General features: G+C 50.4%; 1 protein-coding gene across 6 annotated transcripts in view; it reads left to right on the top strand.

Annotated features, from left to right (window-relative positions):
* Positions 1–26160, top strand: part of LOC144480213 (calcium/calmodulin-dependent protein kinase type II subunit gamma-like) — a 463856-nt gene that overhangs the window by 356545 nt on the left and 81151 nt on the right. For all 6 annotated transcript variants that reach the window (XM_078199435.1, XM_078199441.1, XM_078199439.1 and 3 more), the window contains one exon: positions 5037–5077. In XM_078199435.1, coding sequence (XP_078055561.1) covers positions 5037–5077 — 41 coding nt within the window. The remainder of the gene's footprint in view (positions 1–5036; positions 5078–26160) is intronic.

Below are 26160 nucleotides of genomic sequence, written 5' to 3'. Positions count from 1 at the left end.
CGTGCGCACACTCTCTCTCACGCTCTCACTCTCACTTTCTCTCTCTTACACGCTCTCTTACACGCTCTCTTACACGCTCTCTTACACGCTCTCTTACACGCTCTCTTACACGCTCTCTGTCACGCTCTCTGTCACGCTCTCTGTCACGCTCTCTGTCACGCTCTCTGTCACGCTCTCTGTCACGCTCTCTGTCACGCTCTCTGTCACGCTCTCTGTCACGCTCTCTGTCACGCTCTCTGTCACGCTCTCTGTCACGCTCTCTGTCACGCTCTCTGTCACGCTCTCTGTCACGCTCTCTGTCACGCTCTCTGTCACGCTCTCTGTCACGCTCTCTGTCACGCTCTCTGTCACGCTCTCTGTCACGCTCTCTGTCACGCTCTCTGTCACGCTCTCTGTCACGCTCTCTGTCTCGCTCTCTGTCTCGCTCTCTGTCTCGCTCTCTGTCTCGCTCTCTGTCTCGCTCTCTGTCTCGCTCTCTGTCTCGCTCTCTGTCTCGCTCTCTGTCTCGCTCTCTGTCTCGCTCGCTCTCTCGCGCTCGCTCTCTCGCGCTCGCTCTCTCGCGCTCGCTCTCTCGCGCTCGCTCTCACACGCTCACTCTCACACGCTCACTCTCACACGCTCACTCTCACACTCTCTCACACTCGCGTGCACGCGTACATGCACATTCACAGCTGAATCTGAAAAACGAAACAGGGTGACATTATTTCTAGTGAAGTATTTGGAGCATTTTCTGACAATGTCAGAATTAATTTTTCAAATGTTGGAGAACAAACACTCTGCACACTGCAAGCTTTGGTCATTCTGTTAAAAATATGTCCAACTCTTATTCGCTCCTTTGGTAGAAGCTTCTTTACACTGCTCTGTCATCCAGTCACATGTGGCAGGAACACAGCATTGAGGCACAATGAGAAAGAGGTTACAAAAAAATCCATTCAGGGGAGGCTCTGTTAAATGTGGAACAAGTAGCTGTTGAAGGCAAGTCAGTGGCAACATTCAATAGAATTAGATAAGAAATTGAAGGAGAAATATTAGGATAACAGAGAAGAGAAACAGGATTGAAGTTGGGACTGAGATGTTGGAGGACAAGCATTGGCGGGGAGTAAGCAGAATGGCTGACAGTAGCAAGATTTCCATTATTCAATAGATGTTCTAAATGTCAAAACAGCAGATATCCATATTTTCTTTTTAAAAAGCATAGCACAATTGTGTTTGAAGGAGTTTCTTCACTCTAGATGCTGTCTCCAGCAGTTTGACAGTCTTGTTTTAGTATCTAATATGAAGGTGAGGTTATAAATCAGTAAGCCTCAAATTGCAGGAATTCTTGAAGATTGTTCCAAATGTTTGAAACTCTTTTTCACGAGAGTACAGTTGAGTACCTCTGCCTGTCGATGCTAAAGCAGTAAAGCATCAGTTGTTATGCAATAAGTTAAAACCTCTGAAGCTCCTTTGCACACAGCAAACGCAGGTATAGGTTGAGATGCAGTAGATTTAAAACTGAGATAAAGAAGAACTACTACTTGCAGAGGGTGGTGAATTTGTGGAAATCGGTGCCCCATGGCGCGATCTGAAGGAGATAGACACATTGACTGATTTTTAAAAACGGGTTAAAGGGATATGGGGAACAGGTGGGGAGGTGGATTTGAGACCAGGGAGAGATCAGCTATGATCTGATTGATTCTGGCGGAACAGGCTCTAAGGGCTGAATTTACCTACTTCTGCTCTTAATTCCTACGTTCCTATCCCAAGAGCGGCACGGTGGCACAGTGGTTAACACTGCTGCCTCACAGCGCCAGGCACCCGGGTTCGATTCCTGGCTTGGGTCACTGTCTGTGCGGAGTCTACACATTCTCCCCGTGGCTGCGTGGGTTTCCTCCGGGTGCTCCGGTTTCCTCCCACAGTCTGAAAGACGTGCTGGTTAGGGAGCATTGGCCATGCTAAATTCTCTCTCCGTGTACCCGAACAGGCACCGGAGTGTGGCAACTAGGGGATTTTCACAATAACTTCATTGCAGTGTTAATGTAAGCCTTACTTGTGACACTAATAATAAAATAAACTTTAAACTAGAGGTACCAATCAGGAGAGACAAGGTCACAAAGACAAGTCTTACACTTGCTTTTGAAGGTGGGAACATAAGAACATAAGAAATAGGAGCAGGAGTAGGCCATCTAGCCCCTCAAGCCTGCCCCGCCATTCAATAAGATCATGGCTGATCTGAAGTGGATCAGTTCCACTTACCCGCCTGATCCCCATAACCCCTAATTCCCTTACCGATCAGGAATCCATCTATCCGTGATTTAAACATATTCAACGAGGTAGCCTCCACCACTTCAGTGGGCAGAGAATTCCAGAGATTCACCACCCTCTGAGAGAAGAAGTTCCTCCTCAACTCTGTCCTAAACTGACCCCCCTTTATTTTGAGGCTGTGCCCTCTAGTTCTAGCTTCCTTTCGAAGTGGAAAGAATCTCTCCACCTCTACCCTATCCAGCCCCTTCATTATCTTATAGGTCTCCATAAGATCCCCCCTCAGCCTTCTAAATTCCAACGAGTACAAACCCAATCTGCTCAGTCTCTCCTCATAATCAACACCCCTCATCTCTGGTATCAACCTGGTGAACCTTCTCTGCACTCCCTCCAAGGCCAATATATCCTTCCACAAATAAGGGGACCAATACTGCACACAGTATTCCAGCTGCGGCCTCACCAATGCCCTGTACAGGTGCAGCAAGACATCAACAAGTCTGGACATGCATTTCAGAAGGTGGAAAAAGGACAAATCTAATCCTTAGAAAAAAAACTCCTTAGGCAAAAAAAGAATTAAGGTGATTATAAAAAGCTAAGTGTGCTCCAATGTAGCAGCTTCTGAAAATTTCACCCAAGTCATCTTTTTTAAAAAGTTCCAGCGTGCGGTGGGAGCTAAAGCGTCGCAGTAAATGGAAAGAATGCCCATCATCTATTTGGAATCATTTTGCTTTGAGCTCTGGTTCCAGATCCTTGGGCATTTCCAGGTTCCCAACTGCAGCCCATACCACTGTCCCAGTCATTTCTCCCCTACCGTACACTCTTTCATAGGACTTTTCAAACAGTGGAGGTTCTACCACATGTATCGAAGTATGTGTGAAGTGTTTGGCTTCCCCGGGCAACTGTTGTGCCATTGCTAAAGGATGACACTTGTAGGATACCAACATCGGAAGTACTTGAGGATACCACGTTGCTGCTAATATGCTTAAACTAGGTTTCCCCAACTCCCACTTGTGTTGTTGTTTTCCGCATACCCAGGGGACAGGTCCCTCCAATGGACCTGGTGTCAACCGGTAAGAGGAGGAAGAGTCTTCTAGTCAGCCACACTGCAGAACGCAACGGCACGGTGGCACAGTGGTTAGCACTGCTGCCTCACAGCGCCAGGGACCCGGGTTTGATTCCCGGCTTGGGTCACTCTCTGTGTGGAGTTTGCACGTTCTCCCAGTTGTCTGCGTGCGTTTCCTCCGGGTGCTCCGGTTTCCTCTCTCAGTCCAAAGATGTGTGGGTTAGGTGGATTGGCTGTGCTAAATTGCCCGCTTAGTGTCAGGGCGAGGGTAGATGCATGGGGTTATGGGGTAGGGCCTGGATGGGATTGCTGTCGGTGTAGACTTGATGGGCTGAATGGCCTCCTTCTGGCATTGTAGGATTCTATGCAATGGCAAACCACTGCGATACTTTGCCAAGCATAACCATGGACCGGTCCAGTGGAAGTTCTTGGTCGCCAATGCCCTCTTTGGGGCAATGGTGCCTGAGGGAGGAGGAGAATAGGACAGGAGGAAAGTATTAGTCCATTATTAGTAACTTGAAAAGTGTTTTGGGGCAGGGAGGAATAAACCCAACACACTCTTCACTTGGGAGAAACTGGGTGAATACGATTTGTGTTCCAGAGTGTGTTTTATAACCATTGGAAGAAGCGTACGTCACCTCATTTCCACACTTCCCATTTACCGCATTGACTTAAGTATGCGCTCTCCCCATCTCATTGAACTAATGCTTCCCTTCACTTTCTGTGCATGCATGAGGATTGGTTGCCTGCCTAACACGTTTCATCATGCGGGCGCCCTTTGCTAAAAGGACTCCTTCGCTGCAGCGTGTGATGTACATCAGGACGGTAGCTGCCATTCATACCCACCCATGTGGAGACATTTCACTCATAGATCCACTCCATCTGGATTGTGGAATGTAATGGCGGAGAGAGAAAAAACGAGCATGTTGATCCCCGCTCAGAAGTCTTGTTCTTTACGGCAGGCCCTTAGGAAGCATTCTTAAAAGTGGTACGCCCACCTCTCCTCCTCCCCATTCAGATCTCCAGTAAAGAGCTCTGTTCCTCCTCGTGTGTCCGTCTAATTTTCCCTTTGTTGGTGGCAATTTGTCAATTTGGGTTTCAAATTTAGTTCCTCTCTGGGGACTCTCTCTTTGCCTATCCCCTATTTTCTGTCATCCACCTTTGCCCTATATTGTATCTGGTCACAGATTCGCCGCAGGACGGAGCAGTCCGCTCAAGAGACAAGGCCAGGCTAATTTCAGACGAAAATTGATAAGGCCATGATTGTACCTGCCTTAGTGGTTCCTATGGACCTGCCTCATGCTATTCCCACCACTTAATACAAGACCACTGCATTTTGGAATGAAAATGCCTTGAAAATCAAAAGAACTAATTGCTAAATATTGAAATTCAAACATCATTCTTTCTCCTCTATATCTCTCCCCCTTTTTTTTCATTGTGTAATTCATGAAAGGTAAGAACGAGGCGGTAATTTCCATCCTCTAACTAAAAAATGTTTGAACTTGCCCCCTTCAATTGTGGTTTGCTCTCTGGCGCTGACCGTTTCCCCGTCCTCAGCCGTTAGAAAGCTGTTAAATTCTCCCGAAATGTTGTGTGTTTTTTTTGTGTGTGTGTGTGCGCCGACCGGAACGATGGTCGGATTTGTCGGAAATTGCGCTCACCTTCGCAGAAGCGAATCGGTCAGGCGACAAAGCGCTCACGTTGTTTCTCTTTGTTTCATTTGGTTTTACAGCAGCAAAAAATTTACTGAATAAGAAAACAGATGGAGTCAAGGTAGGTTTGAGGCGTTGCGTTGCATGTGCGCTGCATGTGCGCTGCGTGTGCGTTGCGTGTGCGCCATTTTCCTCCGGGTGTTTTCACCCTGCCCAAAACCCTGTGGTTGTTGGCGAACGCGATGGAGGAAAGACTCAAGATGGAGTCGGCCTTGCAAAGCAAGATGGCTGGACCTCATTGTATGTGGCGGAGTTGTCTGGGTCATTGTTCCCCCCCTCGTGATAAGTGGTTGCATGTTGAAATTGGGTGGTCTTGCTGATTGATAGCTGCACTGCCTCATCCTGATTTTAGCTATGCTGTGGATCCAAGAGTTGCAATCAGCCCTGTCTTTACCAGCCAGACGTCCTTTCAGGGCGGAATGCGTCCTCCGTCGCCCTTCCCCGCCCGTTCCTGATTCATGCGAAGGTCTTTACTTTTTGGGAACGACAGGCCGGAATTGCACGCAGAGCTTTAGCGATTGTGGCAGTGTGAATTCGTGAACCGTGACGTTATTCGACGGGGATTTGTAAGGGTCGATCCAGAGGCGTGCCAAATGTGATTTGCCCTTTTCAATGAAGCATTGTTGATACGTATATCAAGGGGCTTAAACTTACTCTGGTTTCAAAGAGAACGCAATCACCCCCACCTCCCTCGATGACCTTTAATAGGCATTCACTTTGTAATTATGCTCAGTGCTTTCAGAATTGGTTATTAGTTAGTAGGATGATGGAACACTGTTCGAGTACAAATGACGGTTCGGATAATTGTGCATCCTTCGCGTCAAGTATAATTAAGACTATAATAATAGTGTAAAAACCGCACAATGGATTATACAACGCAGAAACAAAAACATCTGCAGATTAGTCCCATTAAGGAGATAAGTTTTAAAAGCTGCCCTACATTTAGTCAAATAAGACCTTAATTCAATGGTGGCCCAATGATCTCACTCGGACAGCCCCTAGACTGCCAGTCCGAAAGAGATTAAATCCATCTCGCCTGCGCAATAGGCATCCGTGCGAATGTGAAGTTGCCCACCCTGGGGCATAGAAAAATAATCAGATAAAACACTCTCTCTAAATGGTGAAAAGCGAGAACGGGTGGAGGTCCAAATGGACTCTCGGTACATCGACCATTAACTGTCACAACCAGGAACTGAAAATAAACACTAAAGAGGCTCATGGGATGTAGGTCACTGTATCCGGAGGAGTGGAACACAAGGGGGTAAAGTCATTCTTTAGTTGTACAAAGCTGTGGGGGAGTGGGGGGGGCGGCGGTCGGGGGGGGAGGTGATGGGCGGGGGAGGTAGGGTTGGGCAGATGGGAAGAAGTGATGTTGATGGAGTTGGGGGGGCGAGGTGATTGGGGGCGAGGTGATGAGGTGGTGTGGGGAGATGGGGGGCGAGGGTGGAGGGGCGAGGGTGGGGGTGGGCGAGGGTGGAGGGGTGAGGGGGGGGCGAGGGTGGAGGGGGGGCGAGGATGGAGGGGGGGCGAGGGTGGGGGGGGCGAGGGTGGAGGGGAGGCGACGGTGGGGGCGGCAAGGGTGGAGGGGAGGCGACGGTGGGGGGCGAGGGTGGAGGGGAGGCGAGGGTGGGGGAGGCGAGGGTGGAGGGGAGGCGAGGGTGGAGGGGAGGCGAGGGTGGAGGGGAGGCGAGGGTGGAGGGGAGGCGAGGGTGGAGGGGAGGCGAGGGTGGAGGGGAGGCGAGGGTGGAGGGGGGGGCGAGGGTGGAGGGGGGGCGAGGGTGGAGGGGGGGTCGAGGGTGGAGGGGGGGTGGAGGCGGGGAGCGAGGGTGGAGGCGGGGAGCGAGGGTGGAGGCGGGGAGCGAGGGTGGAGGCGGGGAGCGAGGGGGGAGCGAGGGTGGAGGGGAGGCGACGGTGGGGGCGGCGACGGTGGAGGGGAGGCGACGGTGGGGGGGGGCGAGGGTGGAGGGGAGGCGAGGGTGGAGGGGAGGTGAGGGGTCGAGGGTGGAGGGGGGGTCGAGGGTGGAGGAGGGGAGCGAGGGTGGAGGGGTGTGAGGTGGTGAGGGTAAGGTGCAGTATTGGTTCACCAGAATGAAACATGGATTTGAAGGGTTTCGCGACCAGTCGAGATGAAACAAACAAGGCTTGAATTCCCTGGTGAAGGGGTGATTTGATGAAGTTTTCAGGATATTCAGGGGAACAGACTGGGTTGATGGGGAGAAATTATTTCTGCCAGTTGGGATGTCCCAAACTAGGACACATATGATCAAAACTTTGGAGTTAGACCTTGCAGGAGGAAAACTTGGAAGCACCTTGGGCGAAGTTTCAAACCCTCCTCCACAAACAGCAATCGAAACCCGATCGATTCATTTGAAACCTGAGATTAATGGATTTTCATTAATTAATGGGTATTAAGGGATATGGGGCAAAGACAGGGAAATGGAATTAGATCAAACTGATAGTTGGAATAGGCACAAGGTACTAAATGGCCAATTCCTGTTCCAATGTTTCTAATCGAGCATAATGCACATTGGTTCGATGCAGAGCAAACTCTGTCAATGTGCAGATGACACAAAGATTGGACGGGTGGTTAACAGTGAGGCTACAAGAAGATATAGACAGAATGGTCAAATGGGCAGATGAGTGGCAGATGGAATTTAACCCTGAAAAGTGTGAGGTGATACACTTTGGAAGGAGTAATTTGACAAAGTCCTCAATGAATGATAGGACACTAGGAAGTTCTGTGGAACAAAGGGACCTTGGCGTGTTTGTCCACAGATCTCTGAAAGCGGAAGGGCTTGTTAGCAGGGTGGTGAAAAAGGCATTTGGGACACTTGCCTTTATCAATCGGGGTGTAGATTACAAAAGCAGGGAAGTCATGATGGAGTTGTGTAGAACTTTGGTGAGGCCACAGCTGGAGCACTGTGTGTAGTTCCAGTTGCCACATTATAGGAAGGATGTGATTGCAGTGGAGAGGGTGCAGAGGAGGCGCGTGGAAATACCACCACCTGAAAGTTCCCACCAAGCCACGCACCAGCCCCACTTGGAACTACGTTATCATTCCTTCATTGTTCATAGGATCAAAATCCTGGAATTCCCTTCTGTGCACCTTCCCAAGAGCGCTGCGGGAGAGCTGTACTATGTGGAGAACCCGCAACAGATGGATTGCGGCAGTTCAAGATGGTGGCTCACCCACATCATCTCGAGGGCAATTAGGGATGGGAATAAATACGGCCTTAACAGTGACACCCACATCCTGTGATGAATAAAAATAGAGGATGGGGCTGGAAGTTTGTCCCTGCCCTGCCTCTGCTTTCCTATTGGTTGATCAACAATAGTACCAGTAAAATCCCTAGAGTGTAGAAAGGGGTCATTCGGCCCATCGAGCCTGCACCGACAACAATCCCACCCAGGCCCCATAACCGCATGTATTTACCCTCCTAATCCCCCTGGCACTCGGGGCCAATCAACCTAACCTGCACAACTTTGGAGTGTGGGAGGAAAGCGGAGCTCCCGGAGGAAATCCACGCAGACACTGGAAGAACGTGCAAACTCCACACAGACAGTGACCCGAGGCCGGAATCGAACCCAGGTCCCTGGCGCTGTGAGGCAGTAGTGCTAACCATTGTGCCACCGTGCCGCCCTGTTAGCAGATAAATTTACAGAGCAGCGTCCCCACAGGAGGATGGTTTGTACTGATGAATCCTTAAGGGCAGATGCAAATGAAAAGCTTTATAAGAATGTTAGGAATATAGTTTTCTATTCCCCAAGCTATACAATGGAGTGGATACTCTCAAAAACGCTGAGCAAATACTTAGTGCGGTTAATAACATCAAGCAAAGTTTTAAAAATAGTTCTTTTCAGATTTGCTTTAGAGTGTTTCAGTTAAAAGTTCTGAATAAATATAAAGTATTAAAATTACACCCTGGCACTTTAGCTTACAAATGTTTAATACACTTTTTAAGACAGTTCTTTTCCTGCCATTTTAGCAGGACCAGTTAATCCATTTTAAGTGAGGTAGTTGGTATTCTGAAGAGTGATCTCAAAGCCTTAGAAATCAAGCAACTGAATGTTAAGCGTGTTACCATCCTGGCAGGTTTTTTTTTTAAACCAAAAATAAAACTAAATTAAATAACTTGCCACATTCGATTCTCGCAAATAAAATGCGAGTGGGTTAATGCAAAGGGTTTCATATTTTGCGTCAAACTGCTTTAGAAGCAGTACATTCTGTGTTTCCCAGAAAAAAATATTCACATACATTTCATTACATGTTACTGAGTGCTTTACGTTGCTGTTGTTTCGCGACATTTTTGTCACTGAAATCCTCTTTGTTGCTTTCATGTTGGGGATCCAAGCCAACCAATGCTGCAAGAGCCTCGTTTTGCCCGTATCTAGATCAGCAGAATCTCTCTTCATTTTCTCTCTTATCACAAAGGACGTGGACACGTTCCGAGAAACAAGCTCCTGTGTCTCCACTGCCCCCTGGCAGCGTTCAGCTTGCTGCATTTATTGTGCTTCCCTGTTTGACGTCGGGATGTTATCAGGGCCGCATTTGCACCATCCCCTCCCATCCTTACGTTCAGGGTCCATCGAGGCTCCCTCTATCTGTAATCTCCTCCAGCCCGACAATCCTCTGAGACCTTTGCACTCTCCCAATTCTGGACTCTTCTGCATCACTGATTTTCATCGTTCCGTCATTGGCAGCTACCTCAGTCTTGTTAAGCTCTGGAATTCCTTTCCTAAACCACCACTCTCCCAACTTCTCTCTCGAGTTGTTCCTTAAAACCGACTATGTGAACTAAGCTTTTGTCTTGCTCTCTCTTTTTGTAACTCAGTATCATAGAATCCCTACAGTGCAGAAGGAGGCCATTCGGCCCATCGAGTCTGCACCGACCACAATCCCACCCAGGCCCTATCCCCGCAGCCCCACTTATCCACCCTACAAATTCCCCTGACGCTAAGGGGCAATTTAGCATGGCCAATCAACCTAAACCGCACATCTTTGGACTGTGGGAGGAAACCGGAGCACCCGGAGGAAACCCATGCAGACACGGGGAGAATGTGCAAACTCCACACATACAGTGACCCGAGGCTAGAATTGAACCTGGGTCCCTGGCGCTGTGAGGCAGCAGTGCTAACCACTGTTGCCACCATGCTGCCCCTGTCAAGTTATGTCAGATCATAAGTATATAAGATACTCAATGGATTGATAAAGTCAATCTTAACCAAATGTTCCCCCTTCTAGAACGGTCTAGGACAAGAGGTCACAGTTGTAGAGTAAGAGGGGGGAGGTTCAAGACAGAGATATGGAGAAGCTACTTCTCACCGAGGGTTGTGGATCTATGGAACTCACTGCCCCGGAGTGCAGAATCAATCAATGAATTCAAGAAAGAGATAGATAAATATTTGATCAAAGTGGGATAAAGGGCAATGGAGAAAAGACAGGGAAGTGGAACTAGGATGAGATGGAGATAAGCAATGATCATATAGAATGGCAGAGCAGGGGCTCGAAGGGCTGAATTGCCTACGCTTGTGCCTAATTCCTATGTTTCATAAGCGGCTTGGGTCCTTTTAACCCATGGTAAAAGTGCTACATAAATGCCAGTTGTTGTTCCTGACAGTCAAACGATTGGCTTCAGAGGACATTAAGTTGACCACTCAGTGCGTGACTGAAGCCATATGTAGGGCAGACCAAAATATTCCCTTCCCTCCCACAAAGAACAATCTTTGAACTGCTGCAACAATCTGGTCACTTACAGAGCCATTGGGTTTTTCCCTGGCACTTGTCCACACAATACCACAGCTCTTGAATTAATTTTCCGAAATGGTTATGGGGGAGGGGAAATTGAACCCACGACCTCACATTGCTGCATCGAGCTCCATGACCTCTGCCAAGTGTTGCAGGCAAATCTCCTTGCAGCAATGCAGACCTCTCCGATTATTAATTGCTAGGAATTATCCTTCTCGCATCGGAAGTGTGTCATAGACGGTATCGTTAGAATCCAGCACCTTCTGTGCCCCTCAGTCAGTGGGTGGCACAGTGGTAAGCACTGCTGCCTCACAGCTCCAGGGACCCAGGTTTGATTCCGGCCTCAGGTGACTCTCTGTGTGGAATTTGCACTTTCCCCTGTATCTGTGTGGGTTCCATCCGGGTGCTTTGGTTTCCTCCCACAGGTGTGCAGATTAGGTAGATTGGCCATGTTAAATTGCCCCTTAGGGGGATTGGCTATGCTAATTTGCCCCTTAGGGGGATTGGCTATGCTAATTTTCCCTTTAGGGGGATTGGCTATGCTAATTTGCCCCTTCGGGGGATTGGCTATGCTAAATTGCCCCTTAGGGGGATTGGCTATGCTAATTTGCCCCTTAGTGTTTAAAGATGTGTAGGTTAGGGGGATTGGCCATGCTAAATTGCCCCTTAGGGGGATTGGCTATGCTAATTTGCCTCTTAGTGCCTAAAGATGTAGGTTAGATGGATTAGCCATGGTAAAATGTGTGGGGTTATGGGGATAGGGTAGGGGAGAGTACCTGGGTAAAATAATATCAGAGTTGGTCAGACTTGATGGGCTGAATGGCCTCTTTGGCACTGTGGGGATTCTATGAGAAGGCACGAAGATTGATACAATAAGGAGCCGTTTTAAAGTCCAGTTCCGTCCTCAGATCTCCCACAGGTTACGCTGTAGCCACACCACATTTCCTCCACTCCAGTCTCACTTCCACAAATACACTCTGAGAAACCAAGCACTCTTTCAAGCAACAGCCAACAGGAAGATTATTACACTGGGCCAAGATGGATGAGAGGATTGTTATTTTATGGTAGGAATCCACCGGTGGCTATGCAGCAAACAGAGTGAGATTGAGCATTCTCATTGGATTTCTGTGCCTGCGTTCCTGATCAGTTGGAAGATGGTGCTGGGGAAATGGAATATTTATCCCGCTTATTACCCACTTAGCCCTCCAGCGTCAAACTCAAGACAGAATCCAGAGACTCTTCTCTTGTTAACTTGTACTCAAACATCCAAACGCTACGATTCTCCAAGTGCACCCAGAAAGTGATTTGGGTAAAAGCAGAATTGCAATCCAATGTGTGTTGATTTTTGTGCGTATGGAGCAGGAGTGGCTCAGTGGGGGAGCTCCCTGCCTCTGATCTGGAAGGCCCCGGGTTCAAGTCAACTTGTTGGCCACGAAAGAACCTGACCACTGGCGCAGGCAAACCAGTGCGCGGCCCGGGTAAAACTCGGCTGGGACGGAGTTTAATGGCAGGAAGAGCAAATGACTGTCAAAGGTATGTAGGTTAGGTGGATTGGCCATGCTAAGTTGCCTCTTAGCGTCCAAAGATATGTAGGTTAGGTGGATTGGCCATGCTAACTTGCCTCTTAGCATCCAAAGATATGTAGGTTAGGTGGATTGGTCATGCTCCGTTGCCTCTTAGCGTCCAAAGATATGTAGGTTAGGTGGATTGGCCATGCTAAGTTGCCTCTTAGCATCCAAAGGTATGTAGGTTAGGTGGATTGGCCATGCTAAGTTGTCTCTTAGCATCCAAAGGTATGTAGGTTAGGTGGATTGGCCATGCTAAGTTGTCTCTTAGCATCCAAAGGTATGTAGGTTAGGTGGATTGGCCATGCTAAGTTGCCTCTTAGCATCCAAAGGTATGTAGGTTAGGTGGATTGGCCATGCTAAGTTGCCTCTTAGCATCCAAAGGTATGTAGGTTAGGTGGATTGGCCATGCTAAGTTGTCTCTTAGCATCCAAAGGTATGTAGGTTAGGTGGATTGGCCATGCTAAGTTGCCTCTTAGCATCCAAAGGTATGTAGGTTCGGTGGATTGGCCATGCTAAGTTGCCTCTTAGCGTCCACCAATCCAGAAACTATGGTTGTAAAGTGAAAGTAAAATTTTATTTATTTGTCACAAGTAGACTTATATTAACACTGCAGTGAATTTACTGTGAAAATCCCCTAGTCGCCACACTCCGGCGCCTGTTCGGGTACACTGAGGGAGAATTTAGCATGGCCAATGCGCCTAACCTGCACATCTTTCGGACTGTGGGAGGAAACCGGAGCACCCGGAGGGAGAACGTGCAGACTCCACACAGACAGTGACCCGAGCCAGGAATCGAACCCGGGTCCCTGGTGCAGTGAGGCAGCAGTGCTAACCCACTGTGCTGCCTCACATTGACATTATCAAGCTGATCAAGCAACTTTGCGAAGACCCCATGCAACGAACCAGAAATGGGATCGGATCAACTGTGTGTGGGGATGTTGCTATTGGGTGTTGAGTCAGAAATTAGCTCCCCATCATCCTCCATTCACGAAAAATGACTGTTGTTCAGATATTGTTCCCTTATTGACAGCATGTGAGCCCAGAGAGCAAGTTGCAGTAGGACTGGGGTGACGGGGAGGGGGGTGGTGGAGAGACAGAGGGAGAGAAAAGGGAGGTAAAAAAAAGGCCATTTTTGTCAGCCAGTTCCGAGTCTTGACTACAGTGCTTTGAAGCCACTGACCACCCCTCCTGTTTAATGTTTTCTATGAAAATATTGCTGTCCCGTTTCATAGAATAGAATCCACACAATGCGGAAGAGGCCATTCAGCCCATTGAGTCTGTACCAACTCCCTGACAGAGCATCTTACCCAGACCCACTCCCTCACCCTATCCCTGCAACCCTGCGCATTAACCATGGCCAATCCACCTAACCTACGTATCTTTGGACGCTAAGGGGCAACTTACCATGGCCAATCCACCTAACCTACATATTGTTGGATGCTAAGGGGCAATTTAGCATGGCCAATCCACCTAACCTACATATCTTTGGACGCTAAGAGGCAACTTAGCATGGCCAATCCACCTAACCCACATATCTTTGGACACTAAGAGGCAACTTAGCATGGCCAATCCACCTAACCTACATATCTTTGGATGCTAAGAGGCAACTTAGCATGGCCAATCCACCTAACCTACATATCTTTGGACGCTAAGAGGCAACATAGCATGGCCAATCCAACTAACCTACATATCTTTGGACACTAAGGAGCAACTTAACATAACCAATCCACCTTTCATCCCTTATGCTGCTCATATTGGTGCACCTTTACATAACTTCTGTCAGTTGAAAGGAAGAACTTGCATTTATATAACACCTTTTAGGAGCTCAGGCCACCCCATAGTTTTATAGCCATTGAACTACTTGTGAAGTATCATCCCTGTTGTAATGTAGGAAACACTTGTACAGGGCAAGATCTCACCCATAGCGCACTGAATAGATAATCTGAAGATGTAGAGTGAAGGGTTAATATTGACCAGCGTACCAAGGTCAATCCCTGCACCCTCCTTCAAAATGGCGCCATGGTATCTTTTCCTAGGAGGGCTCTTCTGACAAAATGGCTCCTCCAGCAGTGGCTCCCTTGCACAGAAGCGGCAGCCTAGATTTTGTGCTCATGTCTTTGGAGTGGGACCTGAACCCAGAGCTGTCCAGGTTATAAGTGTGAGAACTCTGCACTGAACAGTTGACATGCAGTTGAAGGAGGTTCTATGTTACATGGGCCCAATTGCCTCTTCTACACTGTTGGGATTCTATGAGAAGGCAAGAAGATGTACATGATTGGGAACCATCACCAGAGTCCAGCTCCGTCCTCTGATCTCCCACAATTTACACTGCAGGTTCTATCTTCCCCATAGCAGATGGCCTTGGCAATCCATAATTGTCTAACTGGAGATAACTTGTGTAACTGGGTGCAGAGATACTTCTGCACAACACCCAACCACCCATGGTTTCACCTATGAACCCCAATGCTGGTAACGCTATCACTTGGCCATGCTAAATTCTCCCTCAGTGTACCCGAACAGGCGCCAGAGTGTGGCGCCAAGGGGATTTTCACAGTAAATTCATTGCAGCCTTAGTGTAAGCCTACTTGCGACACTAATAAATAAACTTTAATTTTCGATAGCTTAGATGATATGCCATAACTCATTATGGTGGCACTGTTGCCAGCTCTGCTGACTCATAGCTCCAGCGACCCGGGCTCGATTCCGGCGAATGACTGTTTCTGTAGAGTTTGCACGTTCTCCCCGTGTCTGCGTGGGTTTCCTCCGGGTACTCCGGTTTCTTCCCACACCCCAAATATGTGCAGGTTAGGTTGATTGGTCATGCTAAATTGTCCCTTAGTGTCCAAAGATATACGGGTTAGGTGGATTGACCATGCTAAAATTATCCCTTAGTGTCCAAGGATGTGCGGGTTAGGTTGATTGGCCATGCTAAATTTTCCCTTAGTGTCAGGGGGATTAGCAGGGTAAATATGTGGAGTCACAGAGATAGGGCCTGGGTGGGATTGTTGTCAGTGCAGACTCAATGGGTTGAATGGCCCTCTGCACTGTAGGGATTATTCTATTCTGTTTTTTCATTCCAATTTATTACATGTAACATCTCCCCCCAACAGTCTTAGTGTAAAATTTGCCTGAATTTCATTGATTTTCAGTTTATTCAGCAGGCTAGGGATTGAAAATACCAGCTGGGTGGTGCACATAGAATCATAGAATCCTTACAGTGCAGAAGGAGGCCATTTGGCCCATTGAGTCTGCCCCGACCACAATCCCACTCAGGTCCTGTCCCCGTAACCCCACATATTTACCCTGCTAATCCCCTGACACTAAGGGTCAATTTAGCACGGCCAATCAACCTAACCTGTAGATCTTTAGACTGTGGGAGGAAACCGGAGCACCCGGAGGAAACCCACGCAGACACGGGGAGAATGTGCAAACTCCACACAGACAGTGACCCAAGGCCGGAATTGAACCCGGGTCCCTGGCGCTGTGAGGCAGCAGTGCTAACCCACTGTGCCACCCCAAATGTAACATCTTCTTTCCAATTAGACATTTGCAGTCTTGGACCCTGCCTCGTAATATTGCGAATGCCGTTGTTCTATGTCATTTGTAATATCAGCTTGGGATCGAAGGAGAAACAACTTAACTCGTTCACCCAATGCCATTTAAAACAATCCCACAACAGTGTGACCGCTATCCTATCTCCCAGTTAGTGTATAAACTGAGTCCTTTCAATCTAATGTCATATAATTAGCCCATTGCAGCAATCGTGTTTCAATATCAACTCTTGGGGAGGGATAGATTTCCTGTTATCTCTCTCTGTTTGAACTGATATTTGCAAGGGTAAAATAGGCGTTTCACTACCTGTTGTGTAGCAGCCAATTCTGTGATGCTGGTTTCCAGAATTTTACTGGTGATTTTTGTTGGAACGAAGCCAGGGTTTAAAAGTAAAATAATCATTTTGTTTTGTATAATCTGCCATCATCCTCAATGCCACGAATGAATCCTCGGTATTAGCATGTGTTTGACCTGCCCAGGACCTGAATCATGCAACCAGTGTAATGGACGAGATATGAAGGCACACCTATCCCTCGTTTGTGGGTTTCAGGTTGACAACTGATCAGAATTGGTGTCGAAGGAGATCTCAAATGTTGTGTCTTTCCATAACAGTCAATAGCAATAGGACTGAAAGGGAGTAAGATCCTTTGATCGGAAAACAGGCTAACTGTCATGCTGTTGTATGGTTGTTTTATGCTGTCTGATCTGTCATGTTGTTAACGTACCAAGTCTACCTTCTCCAGTTTATTTGTCCTTTCCCCCATCCCTCTTGACTGCCTAGTTTGCATCTTGTTTTTAAATTGAGTTAATTGCGCCAAGGAATATCCATTCCTTTACCTTGCTCACTTAGGTTGCCCCTTAGCCGCATCACCTCCAGTGGCTTAATTTAGACTCGATGTGGAGATGCCGGCGTTGGACTGGGGTTGGACACAGTAAGAAGTCTCACAACACCAGGTTAAAGGCCGACAGGTTCATTTGGGATCACGAGCGTTCGGAGCACTGCACCTTCATTAGATGAGTCCTGATGAAGGAGCAGCGCTCCGAAAACTCGTGATTCCAGATAAGCCTGTCAGCCTTAAACCTGGTGTTGTGAGACTTCTTACTGTCATTTAGACTCATCATAGAATCCCTACACTGCAGAAGGAGGCAATTCGGCCCATCGAGTCTGCACTAACCCAACTTTTTATCTTACCCAGTCCCTCTCCCCATAATCCCACGTATTTACCTCATTAATCCCCCTACATCTTGGGATACTAAGGGGCAATTTGGCACGGCCAATTGGGAGGAAACCGGAGCACCCGGAGGATATCCATGCAGACACGGGAAGAATGTGCAAACTCCACACAGTCACCCAAGGCCGCAATTGAACCTGGGTCCCTGGCACTGTGAGGCAGCAGTGCTAACCACTGTGCCACCCGAAGTTAAACCTAAATTAAACTTAATCTATGATGAAATTGGAATTTGGGGCAATTTTAACCCATCCTCCCCTCCCCCTCAGGAAACTGATTATTGATTGGGAGCCATATTGGTTTTCCACCTTGGCTGATGTTACGTTTAACTCAACCTGTAAACTGGCAGGATTGTAAAATACAAGTGCAGCCTCATCTGAATCATAGAATCCCAGCAGTACTGAAGGAGGCCATTTGGCCCATCGAGTCTGTACCGACCACGATCCCACCCAGACTCTATTCCCGTAACCCCACATATTTACCCTGCTAAACCCCTGACATTAGGGTCAATTTAGCATGGCCAATCAAACTAGCCCGCACATCTTTGGACTGTGGGAGGAAACCAGAGCACCCGGAGGAAACCCACGCAGACACGGGGAGAATGTGCAAACTCCACGCAGACAGTGACCCCAACCGGGAATCGAACCTGGGTCCCTGGCGCTGTGAGGTAGCAGTGCTAACCACTGTGCCAACATGCCACCCAATCTGGTGGGTTTTCCACAAGATGAGTTGCATTAGCGTTGCCCCTAGTCTGTTTTCCCAATGGCGCAGAGACCTGCTGGTTAAATAAATCCAAACTCCAGTACCTGAGAAACCCACAGTTTACCTTGGCAGTAGATTGGACCTTTCCTTTGCTTTTGTTGTGATCCATCTATCCCTTCACAAACAACCTTTGTGCTTTTCCTATCTAACCAGTGGAAATTTCTTGTTCTCTTCCCTCTCTCTCTCTCTCTCTTTATTGAACTGTTCAGAAAAGGAAGTCCAGTTCCAGTGTTCACTTAATGGTGAGGACCTTTTGTAACTTGGAACATTTTCACCTCATCTTTTGCGTCTTGTGATCACCTGACTGTGTGCATCATCCCGCTATCCCATCCAGTGGTGTTACGAGGGGCAGATCTTAAGTGTGCCTGTGCCCTGTAATGTTTGTTGTGTTACTTGTCCTGTCGTTCATTGTTCCGTGTTCATGTACGCACCACAGCCATTTTACCGAGGCATAAGACCGGCAGGTTTGAGATCACAATGATTCCTCTTCCTCCTTCTTTTCGTACTTTTAAGATAAAGCCCTGCTTCTCCTCATCTGCCAGGTGTCCACCAGAGCCTGCACGTATAAACTCACCTGATCCCTTCAAAACTGCGGCACCATTTCTTGCTTTAAGATCCTTAGGCTCATCTGCTAACAATTATCAAAGGACATACTTGTCACCATGTTAACCCCCAAGCATAATCATCATTTCACAGGATGATGTGGAGATGCCGGCGTTGGACTGGGGTGGGGCACAGTAAGAAGTCTCACAACGCCAGGTTAAAGTCCAACAGGTTTATTTGGAATCACGAGAGCGCTGCTCCTTCATCAGGTGTGTGGTGAAGGAGCAGCGCTCACCTGATGAAGGAGCGTTGCTCCGAAAGCTCGTGATTTCAAATAAACCTGCTGGACTTTAACCTGGTGTGGTGAGACTTCTTACTATTCACAGGGTGAAGGTTGCACCGGATGCTTCTTCACTAGCGTGGTTCCATTTGGGAGGCTCATTTTAGCCGGGAAGGATTATCCTGGGATTACATAATAACTGGCAGCAAAACACAACGGTGGACTTGGCCATTTAAATTATGGAATGAATGGAACTTAAAATAAAAAGACCCGACATAATGCAGGAAATATAAGACAGTTTCACGCAGAGTTAGAGAAGCATCTCCATGCCACCCCACCGGTAAATTTGCCCACAAGAGTGGTCTAAAAATATTAGCCGAAAGAGAAATGTTTTCGGGGGAGGGGGTGACCTTGAGGATCAGGAACTTGAGTCCAAATCAACAGAGTGGAAGTTCCCCCTCTCACAGTGGTAAGGATCTTACCTGAGGTGGTTCAGGGGACAGTGGAGGTGGGGGGGGGGGGGGGGGGGGGGCGGGGGACATGATGGAAGCTATGCGGGCAGTGGTAATTGGACGATGAGAAACTGCAAGTGTTGGTTGGTTTGGAAAGATAAGTGTTCGCTTGGTAGCGCAGACATTTTTCGTCTTGGACAAACCTTTGAAAGTTGGCATTCTTGCGTTTGTCCTGATGAGTGCCAGGTGAAAAGCTTCAACATGCCTCTCTTTTCAGTGATACGCATGGCACGGTTACAATGACACGACGGAGGGTTAAAACACTTGGTGTGAGCAGAAAATAAAAGGCACTGTGAAGGTTCAGAAGTGATAAATTTACAAAAATTAATTGACCGAAAATTGATTGGGGTGGCACAGTGATTAGCACTGCTGCCTCACAGCGCCAGGGACCCGGGTTCGATTCCCAGCTTGGATCACTGTCTGTGGGGAGTTTGCACATTCTCCACGTGTCTGCGTGGGTTTCCTCTGGGGTGCTCTGGTTTCCTCTCACAGTCCAAAGATGTGCGGGGAAGTTGCATTGGCCGTGCTAAATTCCCCTTTAGTGCCAGAGGGACCAGCTAAGGTAAATGCATGGGGTTATGGGGATGGGGCTTGGACGGGATTGTGGATGGGTGCAGACTCAATGGGCCGAACGGCCTCCTTCTGCACTGTAGGATGCTATGAAAGCAAGAGATACTGTCCCAGTTCTATTATCCGTGTGCACGATTGCCCTTAATGCTATCCAGACAGATAATCCGGTCGGGAAAGCTTTAAATGACAGGGGAAAGTGTTCTCAAGTGAAGAATTCTTTCCAAACAGATTTAACGCTGGATTCATTCAAATCCTGTGCATGTATCTAAGTTGCCTTTAAATACAAACGGCCGCATTAAATCCCTGACAAATATAACTAATATAATTGACAGATTATGTGCGCCTTTACTTTACCCAGTTGGTTTTGGGCGTGCAAAATTATTATTTCTTTAGCTGTGCTTATAGGACAGGAACTGCACTTATTTGGAAAGCAAGCTACACAGACAGGATGTTAGTGAGTTACATCATGGGAAAGCCAATGGAAGAGTAGCCAAAGTGTTAAAGTTTATTTATTAAGTCACAGGTAAGGCTTACATTAACACTGCAATGAAGTTCCTGTGAAAATCCCCCAAGGTTAAGACCTGAGACCAGTACTTCCCCAACTACTTCTTGGTGCGACCCCCATTTTAAACCTCCTAGACTTCACATGACCCCCGAATGCAAATTTGGGGACGGGGTGGGTAAGAGAGGTGAGCAGGGCGGGGTTGGCTGGGATGTGGTGATCAGTACAGTGTCAGGGGATTTTATTTTGCGGCAGCAATCTCAAAGATCTGCCACGTCCATCATGACATAAATTTGTGAGAGGCAGCTTTGCGGTTGTTAGCGTTCAGTCCGAGCGCCATGGCAGCCATTGCCGCCTTGGCACTCATGACCTTTATTATCCCGTCACATGACCTTACTCGGGGTCGTGACTCAAACGTTTGAGAAGCCCTGGCTTCGACCAACCAGAAATGGGAATTGTGGCCAAGGAGTCCATATCCTGTCAAGAGAGGTACCTTTGACCGATTAACGTGTGTGTGTGTCAGGGTGTGGGTGTGTGTGTCTGGGTGGGTGGGTGTGTGTGTCTGGGTGGGTGGGTGTGTGTGTCTGGGTGGGTGGGTGTGTGTGTCTGGGTGGGTGGGTGTGTGTGTCTGGCTGGGTGGGTGTGTGTGCACCTGGGTGGGTGCGGTTGTGTGTGTACAACTGGGTGGGTGGGGGTTTATGTGTGTGTGTGTGCGTGTCTTGGTGGGTGTGTGTGTGTGCGTGTCTGGGTGGGTGTGTGTGTGTGCGTGTCTGGGTGGGTGTGTGTGTGTGCGTGTCTGGGTGGGTGTGTGTGTGTGCGTGTCTGGGTGGGTGTGTGTGTGTGCGTGTCTGGGTGGGTGTGTGTCTGGGTGGATGTGTGGGTGGGTGTGTGTGTGTGTTTCTGGGTGTGGGTGGGTGGGGGTGTCTGGGTGGGTGGGTGTGTGTCTGGGTGGGTCTGTGTGTGTGTCTGGGTGGGTGGGTGTCAGTGTGTGGGTGTCTGTGTGGGTGTGGGTGTGTGTGTGTGCGGGTCTGGATGGGTGTGTGTGCGTGTCTGGGTGTGTGTGTGCGTGTCTGGGTGTGTGTGTGCGTGTCTGGGTGGGGGTGTGTGTGTGTCTGGGTGGGTGTGTGCGTGCGTGTCTGGGTGGGTGTGTGTGTGTCTGGGTGGGTGCGTGTGTGTGTGCGTGCGTGTCTGGGTGGGTGTGTGTGTGTTCATGTCTGGGTGGGTGTGTGTGTGTGGGCGTGCGTGTCTGGGTGGGTGTGTGTGTGTTCATGTCTGGGTGTGTGTGTGCGTGTCTGGGTGGGTGTGTGTGTGTGCGTGTCTGGGTGGGTGTGTGTGTGTGCGTGTCTGGGTGGGTGTGTGTGTGTGCGTGTCTGGGTGGGTGTGTGTGTGTGCGTATGTCTGGGTGGGGATGTGTGTATGAGTGTGTTTGTGCATGTCTGGGTGGGTGTGTGTGTGTGCGTGTCTGGGTGGGTGTGTGTGTGTGCGTGTCTGGGTGGGTGTGTGTGTGTGCATGTCTGGGTGTGTGTGTGTGTGTGCGTGTCTGGGTGGGTGTGTGTGTGTGCGTGTCTGGGTGGGTGTGTGTGTGTGCGTGTCTGGGTGGGTGTGTGTGTGTGCGTGTCTGGGTGGGTGTGTGTGTGTGCGTGTCTGGGTGGGTGTGTGTGTGTGCATGTCTGGGTGGGTGTGTGTGTGTGCGTGTCTGGGTGGGTGTGGGTGTGTGTGCGTGTCTGGGTGGGTGTGTGTGTGCGTGTCTGGGTGGGTGTGGGTGTGTGTGCGTGTCTGGGTGAGTGTGGGTGTGTGTGTGTGTCTGGGTGAGTGTGGGTGTGTGTGCGTGTCTGGGTGTGTCTGTGCGTGTCTGGGTGGGTGTGTGTGTGTGTCTGGGTGGGTGTGTGTGTGTGCGTGTCTGGGTGGGTGTGTGTGTGCATGTCTGGGTGGGTGTGTGTGTGCGTGTCTGGGTGGATGTGTGTGTGTGCGTGTCTGGGTGGGTGTGTGTGTGTGCGTGTCTGGGTGGGTGTGTGTGTGTGTGTGCGTGTCTGGGTGGGTGTGTGTGTGCGTGTCTGGGTGGGTGTGTGTGTGCGTGTCTTGGTGGGTGTGTGTGTGCGCGTGTCTGGGTGGGTGTGTGTGTGCGCGTGTCTGGGTGGGTGTGTGTGTGTGCGTGTCTGGGTGTGTGTGTGCGTGTCTGGGTGGGTGTGTGTGTGCGTGTCTGGGTGGGTGTGTGTGTGCGTGTCTGGGTGGGTGTGTGTGTGTGCGTGTCTGGGTGTGTGTGCGCGTGTCTGGGTGTGTGTGTGCGTGTCTGGGTGGGTGTGTGTGTGTGCGTGTCTTGGTGGGTGTGTGTGTGTGCGTGTCTGGGTGTGTGTGTGCGTGTCTGGGTGGGTGTGTGTGTGCGTGTCTGGGTGGGTGTGTGTGTGCGTGTCTGGGTCGGTGTGTGTGTGTGCGTGTCTGGGTGGGTGTGTGTGTGTGCGTGTCTGGGTTGGTGTGTGTGTGTGTGCGTGTCTGGGTGTGTGTGTGCGTGTCTTGGTGGGTGTGTGTGTGTGCGTGTCTTGGTGGGTGTGTGTGTGTGCGTGTCTGGGTGTGTGTGTGCGTGTCTGGGTGGGTGTGTGTGTGCGTGTCTGGGTGTGTGTGTGTGTGCGTGTCTGGGTGTGTGTGTGTGTGCGTGTCTGGGTGGGTGTGTGTGTGCGTGTCTGGGTGGGTGTGTGTGTGCGTGTCTGGGTGGGTGTGTGTGTGTGTGTGTGCGTGTCTGGGTGGGTGTGTGTGTGCATTTCTGGGTGGGTGTGTGTGTGTGTGCGTGTCTGGGTGTGTGTGTGCGTGTCTTGGTGGGTGTGTGTGTGCGTGTCTGGGTGGGTGTGTGTGTGCGCGTGTCTGGGTGGGTGTGTGTGTGTGCGTGTCTTGGTGGGTGTGTGTGTGCGCGTGTCTGGGTGGGTGTGTGTGTGCGTGTCTTGGTGGGTGTGTGTGTGTGTGTGTGCGTGTCTGGGTGGGTGTGTGTGTGCATTTCTGGGTGGGTGTGTGTGTGTGTGCGTGTCTGGGTGTGTGTGTGCGTGTCTTGGTGGGTGTGTGTGTGCGTGTCTTGGTGGGTGTGTGTGTGTGCGTGTCTGGGTGGGTGTGTGTGTGTGCGTGTCTGGGTGGGTGTGTGTGTGTGCGTGTCTGGGTGGGTGTGTGTGTGTGCGTGTCTGGGTGGGTGTGTGTGTGTGCGTGTCTGGGTGGATGTGTGTGTGCGCGTGTCTGGGTGGGTGTGTGTGTGCGTGTCTTGGTGGGTGTGTGTGTGTGCGTGTCTGGGTGGGTGTGTGTGTGTGTGCGTGTCTGGGTGGGTGTGTGTGTGTGCGTGTCTGGGTGGGTGTGTGTGTGCGCGTGTCTGGGTGGGTGTGTGTGTGTGCGTGTCTGGGTGGGTGTGTGTGTGCGCGTGTCTTGGTGGGTGTGTGTGTGCGCGTGTCTGGGTGGGTGTGTGTGTGCGCGTGTCTGGGTGGGTGTGTGTGTGTGTGTGTCTGGGTGGGTGTGTGTGTGTGCGTGTCTGGGTGGGTGTGTGTGTGCGTGTCTGGGTGGGTGTGTGTGTGTGCGTGTCTGGGAGGGTGTGTGTGTGCGCGTGTCTTGGTGGGTGTGTGTGTGCGCGTGTCTTGGTGGGTGTGTGTGTGTGCGTGTCTGGGTGGGTGTGTGTGTGTCTGGGTGGGTGTGTGTGTGTGCGTGTCTGGGTGGGTGTGTGTGTGTGCGTGTCTGGGTGGGTGTGTGTGTGCGCGTGTCTTGGTGGGTGTGTGTGTGCGCGTGTCTTGGTGGGTGTGTGTGTGCGCGTGTCTTGGTGGGTGTGTGTGTGTGCGTGTCTGGGTGGGTGTGTGTGTGTGCGTGTCTGGGTGGGTGTGTGTGTGTGCGTGTCTGGGTGGGTGTGTGTGTGTGCGTGTCTGGGTGGGTGTGTGTGTGTGCGTGTCTGGGTGGGTGTGTGTGTGCGCGTGTCTTGGTGGGTGTGTGTGTGCGCGTGTCTTGGTGGGTGTGTGTGTGCGTGTCTGGGTGGGTGTGTGTGTGTGTGTGTCTGGGTGGGTGTGTGTGTGTGTGTGTCTGGGTGGGTGTGTGTGTGTGCGTGTCTGGGTGGGTGTGTGTGTGTGTGTGTCTGGGTGGGTGTGTGTGTGTGCGTGTCTGGGTGGGTGTGTGTGTGTGCGTGTCTGGGTGGGTGTGTGTGTGTGCGTGTCTGGGTGGGTGTGTGTGTGCGCGTGTCTGGGTGGGTGTGTGTGTGCGCGTGTCTGGGTGGGTGTGTGTGTGTGTGTCTGGGTGGGTGTGTGTGTGTCTGGGTGGGTGTGTGTGTGTGTGCGTGTCTGGGTGGGTGTGTGTGTGCGCGTGTCTTGGTGGGTGTGTGTGTGCGCGTGTCTTGGTGGGTGTGTGTGTGCGCGTGTCTGGGTGGGTGTGTTTGTGTGTGTCTGGGTGGGTGTGTGTGTGTGCGTGTCTGGGTGGGTGTGTGTGTGCGCGTGTCTGGGTGGGTGTGTGTGTGTGCGTGTCTGGGTGGGTGTGTGTGTGCGCGTGTCTTGGTGGGTGTGTGTGTGCGCGTGTCTTGGTGGGTGTGTGTGTGCGCGTGTCTGGGTGGGTGTGTGTGTGCGTGCGTGTCTGGGTTGGTGTGTGTGTGTGTCTGGGTGGGTGTGTGTGGGCACGTGTCTGGGTGGGTGTGTGTGTGCGTGTCTGGGTGGGTGTGTGTGTGCGTGCGTGTCTGGGTTGGTGTGTGTGTGCGTGCGTGTCTGGGTGGGTGTGTGCGTGCGTGTCTGGGTGGGTGTGTGTGTGTGCGTGTCTGGGTGGGTGTGTGTGTGTGCGTGTCTGGGTGGGTGTGTGTGTGTGCGTGTCTGGGTGTGCGTGTCTGGGTGTGCGTGTCTGGGTGTGCGTGTCTGGGTGTGCGTGTCTGGGTGTGCGTGTCTGGCTGTGCGTGTCTGGCTGTGCGTGTCTGGCTGTGCGTGTCTGGCTGTGCGTGTCTGGCTGTGCGTGTCTGGGTGTGCGTGTCTGGGTGTGCGTGTCTGGGTGTGCGTGTCTGGGTGTGCGTGTCTGGGTGTGCGTGTCTGGGTGTGCGTGTCTGGGTGTGCGTGTCTGGGTGTGCGTGTCTGGGTGTGCGTGTCTGGGTGTGCGTGTCTGGGTGTGCGTGTCTGGGTGTGCGTGTCTGTGCGTGTCTGTCTGTGCGTGTCTGTCTGTGCGTGTCTGTCTGTGCGTGCCTGTCTGTGTGTGTGTCTGGGTGCGTGTGTGTGTGTGCGTGTCTGGGTGTGCGTGTCTGGGTGTGCGTGTCTCGGTGTGCGTGTCTGTCTGTGCGTGCCTGTCTGTGCGTGTGTCTGTGTGTGTGTGTGTGAGGAATGTGTTCAGTGTGACGCTGTCAGACCACACTGTGGATGTGTATTTTGTGGCATTGTTTGAACTTGCAGAGATGCCACATTCTACCCCGACTGGTCACCAACTCAATGTCCACCCTTACCTAATGGGTGAATCATAGAATCCTACAGTGCAGAAGGAGGCCATTCGGCCCATCAAGTCTGCACCGACTACAATCCCATCCAGGCCCTATTCCCATAACCCCATGCATTTACCCTGCTAATCCCCCAACACGAAGTGGCATTTTAGCATGGCCGATCCACCTAACCCGCGCATCTTTGGAGTGTGGGAGGAAATCGGAGCACCCGGAGGAAATCCAAGCAGACACGGGGAGAATGTGCAAACTCCACACAAACAGTGACCCAAGCCGGGAATCGAACCCGGGTCCCTGGCGCTGTGAGGCAGCAGTGAATGGTGTTCCTGTAAATGACCACAGTACGTGCACGGTCATTAGCTCCATCCTTCTCGTACTGTAGCCCCATGCTATCCTTGCAGTGACAATTAAATTTAAACCACTGCCACTTAGCATTAGTCCTTTTGATGCACAGTTAACCAATAGCAA

The sequence above is a fragment of the Mustelus asterias genome, chromosome 28 (genome assembly GCF_964213995.1).
Source record: "Mustelus asterias chromosome 28, sMusAst1.hap1.1, whole genome shotgun sequence".
Taxonomy (NCBI): domain Eukaryota; kingdom Metazoa; phylum Chordata; class Chondrichthyes; order Carcharhiniformes; family Triakidae; genus Mustelus; species Mustelus asterias.
Note: the sequence above shows the minus strand (reverse complement) of the source record. Positions and strands in the feature narration are given on the sequence as shown.